Raw genomic sequence first — 9,096 nt, 5'->3', positions numbered from 1 at the left:
TGGGCTGTGTAGAAAATCACCACCACATCTTTTATTTGCTGCTTTCCAACAACCTGAGTTGTTTGCAGAAGGCTTGTCCTGGGCTGGCTGTGGGTCTGGGACAGGGAGGACCAAGTGGTTTGGACTGGTTTCCTGGGGAGGCTCTGCAGTGTGCAGCTGAGGGTGGCTGTGGGCTGGGAATGTGCTCCAAGGGCTCTGGAAAGATGTCTGTGGGCAGGGGGGTGGCTGCCAGGACCCTTGCCTGGTCTGGGGGCTGTTCAGGGAGGGCTTGGCCATGGTGTGCTCTGCTCGTGGTGGTGATGGTGGTGGAAAGGGGTGCCAGGCTGGGGCACATTGTTTGTGGGGGCTGTGCTGGGTGTCTCAGCAAACTGCGGTGGGTGGAGGTGCCCTCAAACCAGCAGAGCCCCCAGCCCTTCCCAGGGCAAAGCCTTTCCATCCCAGGGGGCTCATGGCCCTGCAGCCCACCCAGACCCGCCAGCGCAGCCCTGGCTAAGGCGGAGCTCAGGGAGCTGATGCTTCCAGCAGGACCTGGCAGGAATCTCTGTCCCCAGCCCCGCAGGGATGGCGTGGGGCCAGGCTGATGTGGCTGGAAGGCAGATGTGGCAGAGGGAGTAGCTGCAGCCAGGGCCAGGTGGGGAAGATGCATCACAGTGGTGGGGACGGAGAGGGGCTGCAGCCTCTCGTCCCCGCAGGCAGGCCAGAGCAGAGGCGGCTCAGCAGCCGCTGTTCCTGCGCATGAAGGCGTGTCCCCGCACGGGGTGCTGCATCTCCACGAAGGCCAGGTCCTTCACCGTCACCTCGCAGGGCCCCAGCGCCTCGAAGCCGCACTTCTGGTAGAAGGGCACGAGGAAGGCCTCGCACATGAGCAGGGCGCGGCGGGCGAAGGGCAGGCAACGCAGGTGCTGCAGGTAGCGCCACATCAGGATGGAGCCCTTGCCCTGCTGGCGGACGGTGCGGTGCACGGCCAGCACGTGGATGTGCACGGCCGAGCCCTGCGGCTTGTGCAGGGTCAGCGCTGCCTGCGAGGGGGGGACAGGGGTTATCCCATCCTGCTTCTTCTTCTCCACCCCAAAGAACCAGGGTACACATCCACCCCATCCCTGTTCGCCTCCCCCCCATCGTCCTCGGAGAGTTTTTAATTTTAAAATGAATGTTGAGGGGAATTATTTGGCGTATTTTTTAACAGCACCGTTTAAATTAATTAATGAGAAGGTTCATTTTCACCAGAGCAACCCTGTAGCGGTTAGTCCTAGGAGAAGATTTTGGGAGTAGCCTCAGGGCTCCGGGGAGCTTCTCCTGGTCCCCAGGCTCTGGCAGTGCCTCTCCGAGTGCACAAGGTGGGAAGGACTGGGTCTCACCTGGCTGAGCCTCTCCTGGTCCCAGAGGGAGCCGATGATGAACGCCACGAGCCGCCCTTCCTCAAACCAGCCGAGGGACAGCTCTGGGCACAGGTTCAGAAAGTGGCGGATCTCATCCAGGTGCAGGGGACAGTCCCCAGAGACCGATATAAAGGCTGGAGGGGGACAGTGGTGAGCACTCTGGTGAGAGAGACAAAGCACACCCGGCCCAGAAAAACTCCCAGCATTGATGTAGGGGAGGGAAAGTGGGACGTGATGGGGAGAGATGGCATGTGTCCTGCTGCCTGCTAGGTCTAAAGGAGTTCTGAGGGACATGGATGGTTCCAGGGAGCAGTTCTGCTCCTCCAGAAGCAGTTCCCCATGGCCCAGTGACCGGCTTCTAACTCTGCGGATTCCAGAGCTACAGCAGCGGGTGCTGAATTGAACCCTCCCTCCTGGCATCTCCCCAGCCGCCCCTGCCCTTGGAGAGGAGGGAGAAATGGGCTGGGTGAGGCTGGGTGAGCAAAGCTAGGGTGGAGGAAATGGGGGAAGGTTGCCAGGATGGCATCTGAAAGTGCCCCTGTGCAGTAGGAGGCAGACCATGGTGTCCTTCCTCCCACTTCCCCTTTTCCTATCCTACCCACTGGCTCTCACAGGGCTGTTTTGGGAAAGCTGCTTCTCACTGACCTGGTCCTACTCAGCATCACCTCCCAGCATCCCCACCCCAGGGTGAGCTGGTTCTCCAGCTCATTAACCACAGTTCCCCCACCTCTTTAGGGAGCCCGTGGTGGCCTGGCCGCAAGTCACGGCCACTGCATCCCTCCCACGAGGGCACACATGGGGGAATTTGCTATTACAAGGAGCACAAGAGAAACAGATGCAAAGGGGTCCAGCTGATGCCACCAGCAGGACCCCCCGGGCCCCCTCCTTACCTTCGCGCTCGATCTCGAACACGCTGGCCGCGTCCTCGGGGCTGAGGCAGCGGAACTCGCTGGCGGGCAGCGTGTGCCGGCGCTGGCCCCCGGGCGAGCTGCGGGGCGACCGCAGGTGGACCGGCTTCAGGAAGGGCAACGCGCTGAGCGCCGACATCCTCCCCGTCCTTCTCCTCCTTCTCCTCCTTCTCCTCCTTCTCCTTCTCCTCCTCCTCCTTCTCCTGCCTGGCTCCCTCTGTTCGGGGCAGCCTCTGCCGGCTCCCACGCCCTTTATTCCGGCCAAGCTCCTGCAGCACCGTGAGCCAGCGGAAGCACCTGTTGATGACAGACAGGATGAGGCAGCTCGTCCCCCTTTCCCATAGGGGTGTGTGTGTATGTACAGCAAATACCCGCCCGCAGTGACCCCAGCCGCCCTCCCTGTGAGCTGGGGAACACAGGAGGCTGGCACCAGCTGTGAGCTGAGCAAACCCCGGCGTGACAAAAGCACAGTGATCCAGGTGGTGGGACAGAGCAGGGAGAAGGGCCAGGGCTGTTAGAACCGGTGCAGGTGTGGGGCTGAGCATCCTGCCCAACATTGCCCAGCTCACGGCAGTGGGATGGGCAGGAGAACCCCAGAGCAAGTCCAGCTGCTACCCTGGGGACAGGCAGGGTGGGATGTGGCTGCAGGAAGCCAAGAGCTGTAAAATAAGCATCTATCTGTGTGAAAGTTCCCTGTGATGCTCTGGTGTGAGAGGTCAGGGCCAGGCCACAGAGGTGCCCTGACAGGGACACACATCAGGCAGCCAGAGCCACCTCCTCCAGACAGCAGGAGCTGACAGGATTTACTCCCTTCTCTGACTCACTCAGCAGGTGAGTGACACAGTTTAACCTCTGCTGGCTCTTAGGTCATGTCCACGCTCACAGAGCTGGGTCCTTGGCAGGATTGAGCAGGTGACTGAGGCTAAAGCCTCGGGTGTCCTCCCTGGTGAGGTGCCCCAGGAGCTTTGGGTGGCATGATCCCACCAGACACAGCCCAGGCCAGGTCAGGACACTCCACCTTCAACATGGGTTCCCCCAAGAGGGTCACCAACACCCGAGGTCATCTGGCAGCACCCATCCTGCACAGCCCAGACAAATCCCTTGACCTGGATCAGAGCCTGTAGCTTCAATCTGCTTCTGCTTTCACGTGTGAGTGAACCGAGTTAGTAAACCCAAAGAGAACCACAAACTGAGTGAGTAACTTCACTAAGCACATGCATCCTGCAGACAGAAATTGTGAGAATGGCTATCAGAGCCATCCATTCAAACATCCATCTGAACTCAGACCAATATTCAAGCAATTTCCAGCAAAGCCAGGTCATTTTTGATTATTGTTTCAGAGGTGCCGGCTTTCCCTGCTAATTATAGGCTTGCCTCCAGCTAATAGGATTTATGGAAACAAAAGCATTACCAGCACAAACATTGCACAGGGCACCACCGGCGCAAGCTGGGAATTTTCCATCCCGAAATGCCGAGGGCTGGATGCTTGAAATGCCAGTCTTATCCCGTCTGAGGCGAGACAGGGTGGTCTCAGGATTTATTTTCAATGAATCACTGGTTTGGCTGTGGGTATGTGTCTAAGAGATCAGATCCATCAGGGAGAGGGGCTTTCCTTGGCAGGGGAATTATTTAGCATCTCCAGTTCTCATTCCAGTCACCAAGGACTGACTGAACTGGTGCTGGGAATAGGTGGCTCATGCTCCTGCAGGAGGGAAGTGAAATGGGGTGAGCTGGGGGGGAGAGTGGGGTGCTGGGGGGGTGGGGGGGCGGGTGTAGTGTTTGTAGAGCTTATTATCAAATCTTCTGGAGCTCCTCATCCTGCTAATTGGATTAGGGACTCATCTGCATGAGTAAATCCCAGAGTAGACAAGAGGGTAAACTCAGGGGTCCTTGAAAATGCAGTGGGGGTTTGATCCTGGGGGCTGCTGAGTGCTTGGGGCGAGTTCTGGGGATGCTGCTGGGGAGATGCTGCTGGATCAGGCCCGGGGATGGCTGTGCAGGGATGGCAGGGCAGAGAGGTCAGTTGAATATGGCCTCAGGCAGGGCCGGAATTTCAGTTGCCATGGGAATTAGGGAGATAGATTGTGGAATCACAGAATGGTTTGGGTTGGAAAGGACTGTTAAAGGTCAGGTAGTCCACCCCCCTGCAGTGAGAAGGGACACCTTCCACCAGCCCAGGCTCCTCAGGGGTGTTTGCTCTCCAACAGCCACCATGCAGTGCTCACTGTCCAAGAACAAGTCTTCATCCCAGAGCATATGAAGGCTGGAAACAACTGAGCCATAGGAAGTCTCTACGGGAACATCTATGGAGCTGAAGGGGTCAAAAACCTCGTGTTTAAGTGTCTGCTCCATTCCCATTAGAGAAAACTGGGAAAGGGCAATCAGGTCCCTCCAGCTATTTTTAGAAACTGCCTGAGACCCCAACCAGCAACACCCTGGAGCAGTAGCCAGGGAAGGGAAAAGGTTGCTCCTTGCTTGTTTTCCTTGTATTTTTTCCCCTCCAGCACGTTATTCCTGGCAACCCAGGTTATACAGCTGGAGGGCTGATACATTCATGTTTGTTTTCTGGAAATGAACTTCTTGCTTTGCTTCTCAGCTCCCTGAAGAGTGGAAGGTCTTCTGGGAAGGGGGGATGCATAGAACCTGCAGAGCACAGAGGAACCAGCAGTGCTCCCTATCCCTGGAGAGAACCATGGGCTCTGCACAGCCATGGGGCTACCATGGGAAGCATCCAACCTTCAGAGGTGAAGGAAACTCTGCCCAGGTCCCAGAGTAAGTGAGAAAAAATGATAAGGAAAATTCTGTCTCCATGATGATCATCATCTGTCTTCTGATGCTCCAACAAAGCCTCCTATATTTGTTCAAGTCACTTATACCCCAGGCTGAATTTCGTGCTGTGACTCCTTGCCAGACTTGCCTGAGATGAGCCCACTACGCTTGTGTGTCATAGCAGTGAACCAAGAGCTTGCTCTGTAAATTTTCCCTGCCCTGACTTGTGTTTGTGCCCCAGAAATGAGAGCATCCCCATGGTCCAGAGAGATGCTCACATGTAAAGAAACAGGCAGGTGCACAGTACCCCCCTGGCAGCATCTTTTACCAAGTTATGAATTGTCTGCCTGAGTTTGGAGGTGGATTTTTTAAATTACTTGATAGCACAGAGTTATTCACCCAGTCTTAAAGTCAAATACTTTAAAAAGTGCAAAAGAGCTTAAGTTCTTCCCACCCCCAGAACACGGAGGGTTTCAGTGAGAAGAGTCCCTACAGCTGGGTTTTGGGAGCAGGTGTTGGAAGTGTAGGGGTGAGACGGGGGCTGGGATGAGAGTCACACCCTTCCCTGTCCCAAAACCACTTCTCAGCAAGCTAAGCTCCCTATACCAACCTCCCACCCCTCTGGGGAAATCCCCCTCATCCTGGGATACGGGACCAAGTCACGGTGGCCAGGGGACCACCAGCTGTCCCCAAGGCTGTCAGTGCCCCCCAGGATGTGACAGGAATGTGGGTGCTTACCAGCCGGGGAGCCCACGCCGCTCCCTGCCCGCCTGGCTCCGGGGGTGCCGTCTCAGCGCTGGCTGGAGAGGAGGATGTGGGATTTTGCCTTCCCTCCACTGTCTGCTGCATCCTCCACAGCCGCTGCTTGTATATATTTGTTATTTATGGAGCACGTGATGACATCCTAAGGAGTTTAGAACTCCGATGAAAGACAGGGAGAGGTGAGAAGCTTTAAGGTGACAGGCCAGCAAAGGGATCACTTCAGGGTCTGTTGGTTTTTTTCCCTGGCGTGACTGGCTGCAGAGGGATAAAGCATTTAGCTGATTGCCCTGCTCTGAGGGCCGGGCAGGGAGAGCAGGGGACTCAGCCAGGACAGGCAGCACTGTCCTGTACCTGATCCTGACCTCTCCAACAGCATCAGGAGCCCATAAGAAGCCAAAGGCAGCCCTGCCCAGAGTGGATGAGCTTTCTTTGGGGAAGGATGGGGAGGCTGCTGGTTGTGCTGGGCGTGATCATTGCTTGGGCTTGAGTGGGGGGAAGTTTCTCAGGGGAATCATCTGATTCCATGTAGGATGGGGAGTCAGACATAAGGTTTCTTGCCCAAGGAACTTATTCCAAAACCCAAGCATCTCTCCCCCATGCAGCCCTCTGTCCGTGGGTGCTGTTACATAAGAAACCGGACAGGCAGAGCCAGCAATGTTTGTCCCCATCAGGACACGTGTAATAAAAGGGAGATTATCCCAGGGGGGAGCGTGATGTCGGCATCATCATTATCATTGGGAAGCAGATGCAGTCCTGAAAGAAGCCTGGAGCAGAGGGCAGAGCTGGCTTTGCTCCACTGGAGACATTTCCAGGGCAGCTCTGGACCTGCTTTAGCTTCCAGCCATGGGCAAAGTGACCTGGAGCTACGCCCTTATCTCTCTCTTTTAAGCTTTTTCATGAAATCAAAACGGAAGTATGACCCAGCAGCTTTCTTCTCTTCAGAAATGGCTTTTTGGAGCAACTCCCAGCCATTAAAGCAGCCCAGCAAAGCAGAGGTTGGCCCGTGGCTGGAATAGTCAAGCAGGGATGCTGCATTCCACAGTTTTAGCTGCGTCTCTCTTCCTGCTCCCCACACAGCTGCAGAGGGTCAACAACTCCATTAAATTAGAGCCACAGCAGTGTGCCTGGATTTGCATATTTAGCAGCTCTCTCAGCATCTTCAAAGAGCCCCGAGCTGTCACTGTGGCCCCACAGCAGGGCTGGTCCCTCTGTTGGAGTACCCACTCAGGAAGACAGCAATTATCTCCGAGTAGGATTTGCAGCGAGGGGCGACATGTGGGAGGCAGATGAATCACGACTCGGCCCCCCCTCTGCCAGGGCTTGAGAACGAAGCCATGCACACGCAGCTCAGGGGCTCTTCAGCTGCGCCGTGCTGTGTCTCCGGCCCCGCCGTGCCCCATTATCCCGGTGCTCAGCGGATTAAGCTGCTTGTGGTGTCTGCAGCCCCTGCTTTGAGGCAGGGTCTGCCATCACGGGATTCAGATGGCATCGGGATCCTGTCCTGCGTGACGCCATTGGGGCGGTTTCTCTCTCAGACTCACGTAATTGTGTAATTCCCAAGCTGCTTTCCCTGTTTAGCACCTTCCTCTGGCTTAGCCATGGGCACCCACATTTCCAAGAGGGTGACGCTTTTCTCCTGGCAATGGCCTAGCAGCAGGGCTCTGCAGTTTGGCATTGCTGCAAGGTCAGCTGTGGGCTCTGGTTTCCTTCTCCCTCATCTCCTCCCTTTTCATCGTTCGTGCTGGTGCTTGTTGTTGCTGTAACTTCCCAGCAGGATGCAGCTCTTTGGACATAGTCGGTATTCTCAGCACTTGCCAGGCTGCCCACCTGCTGCTTCTATCCCCCGGTGCTCCCTCTTATGCTGCCAGGAGTGGTTTTAATTCACCGGCAGCTCCTGAAAAGCCAGCAGGCTTCCAGCTTTTCCTCTGGAGCAGGACATTGTGGTTTAGGAACCTGCCAGCTGCTGCTCTTTCAAAATAGCAATGCAGGGCTCCTATGGAGGGTGGTCAGCCTCCAGCCCCGTGCTCTAAACAGGCCCTGGAGGGGCTAGTTCAGCTCTGTGCTCTGAAATGTTTATATCTATGTTTATATATTTATATATATAATATGAATAACACGCAAATATACATGTATATGTCTTTCCTCCGGCATATGCCTTCTGGCCCATCAGTGGCAGGGCTGATTCTCTCCACAGACACTCTCAGGGAGCTGGGGAAGGGATGAAAGGATGCTACTTCACAGCTTTTTTGGGTTCTCAGCAATGGTTAGGGGAAACAGGCTTTGAACTCTGGCTTTGACCTGCAGTAGATAAGCACGTGCCTTTGCAGGGCTGCTGTATCTTGCTACTCCTCTACCTTTGAGAAAAGAGAACAAACAAGTTTGGCAGACAGTTTCACCCACGTCTGCTTGGCCATGGCAACCTCAGCCAGAAGCAGGAGATTGGGTGCCAGGACCCAGCCAGGACTCTTTTGTCCCCTGCCTGGAGCACAGCACTGCTGGTGATTAACCTCCTCTCCTCTCTGTGATCTGGGGTTTGTAACTAGGTCATGGCCACTCATGGCACAGTCCCTGGGAGGAAGGGGGTCAGTGGGGGCTGCAGGAGCTTCTCTGGGAGGAGAGGGCCGGGCAGGTGGGAAGGGGCTCAGCAGAGGCAGCCCCACCCTCCAGTCCCGGACCTCCAAGCAGTTAAGAGCTAGTCTGGCTTTGGGAAGAGGAGATTCCAGCAGTCTGGCAATTGTTGTTGGGGCATCCTGCTGTTTACAGGAGCTGTCCTGCCTTTGATCCAGCCCCAACCCTGGCACAATGCTGCTGGGAGCCAGGGGCACCCATGGAGATGGCTGGGGACCAGATTCCACCCGCAGGGAAGAAGAATCCTGGAGGGCAAGGCTGAGCCTGGGCCAACCCCATCGGGAGGGTTGTGAGGTCTTGGTCTCAGTGGAAAGGGTGAGAGGAGGGAGTGGAGGAGGATCGTGCTCGCATCGAGTTGTTCATGAACAGGGTGATGCTGCTCTGAGTTACTTGTAGGAGAGCCAGCAGTGTTTGCTCAGGGCAGCACAACCAGAGAGGGAAGGGCTGGGAAATCACGATTCCTGCAGGATCATAGCATGGCTTGAGTTGGAAGGGCTCTCACAGACCATCTCATTCCCTGCCCACCCAGCCTCCGGAGGCTCTCTGGCCTCACAGAGACAGGATGAAGGATTGCCATGCCCTGCATCACTTGCTCGTATTTCTGTTCCCTGATGTTAATGGGGACACAGGGACTCCTGCTGAGCTCTTTG

General features: G+C 56.0%; 1 protein-coding gene across 1 annotated transcript; it reads right to left on the bottom strand.

The window, feature by feature from the left end:
* Nucleotides 1–5: 5 nt before the first annotated feature.
* AANAT (aralkylamine N-acetyltransferase) lies at nucleotides 6–7,884 on the bottom strand. Its single transcript, XM_032129161.1, has 4 exons — nucleotides 5,795–7,884; nucleotides 2,270–2,584; nucleotides 1,359–1,513; nucleotides 6–1,019 (listed from the first exon to the last, which is right to left on the bottom strand). Exons 2-4 carry the CDS (start codon nucleotides 2,424–2,426, stop codon nucleotides 714–716), a joined length of 618 nt encoding a protein of 205 aa, XP_031985052.1. The 5' UTR covers nucleotides 2,427–2,584; nucleotides 5,795–7,884; the 3' UTR covers nucleotides 6–713.
* Nucleotides 7,885–9,096: the final 1,212 nt, after the last annotated feature.

Source organism: Corvus moneduloides, chromosome 19, assembly GCF_009650955.1.
Source record: "Corvus moneduloides isolate bCorMon1 chromosome 19, bCorMon1.pri, whole genome shotgun sequence".
In the NCBI taxonomy this organism is placed as follows: Eukaryota; Metazoa; Chordata; class Aves; order Passeriformes; family Corvidae; genus Corvus; species Corvus moneduloides.
Note: the sequence above shows the minus strand (reverse complement) of the source record. Positions and strands in the feature narration are given on the sequence as shown.

Excerpts from the sequence above, each read along its gene's own strand:
- AANAT (XM_032129161.1), bottom strand. The coding sequence starts at position 2,426 with ATGTCGGCGCTCAGCGCGTTGCCCTTCCTGAAGCCGGTCCACCTGCGG. Across the intron at positions 1,514-2,269 it reads GTTCGAGATCGAGCGCGAAG|CCTTTATATCGGTCTCTGGG; the intron begins GTAAGGAGGGGG and ends GTCCCCCTCCAG. Across the intron at positions 1,020-1,358 it reads ACCAGGAGAGGCTCAGCCAG|GCAGCGCTGACCCTGCACAA; the intron begins GTGAGACCCAGT and ends CCCCCCTCGCAG.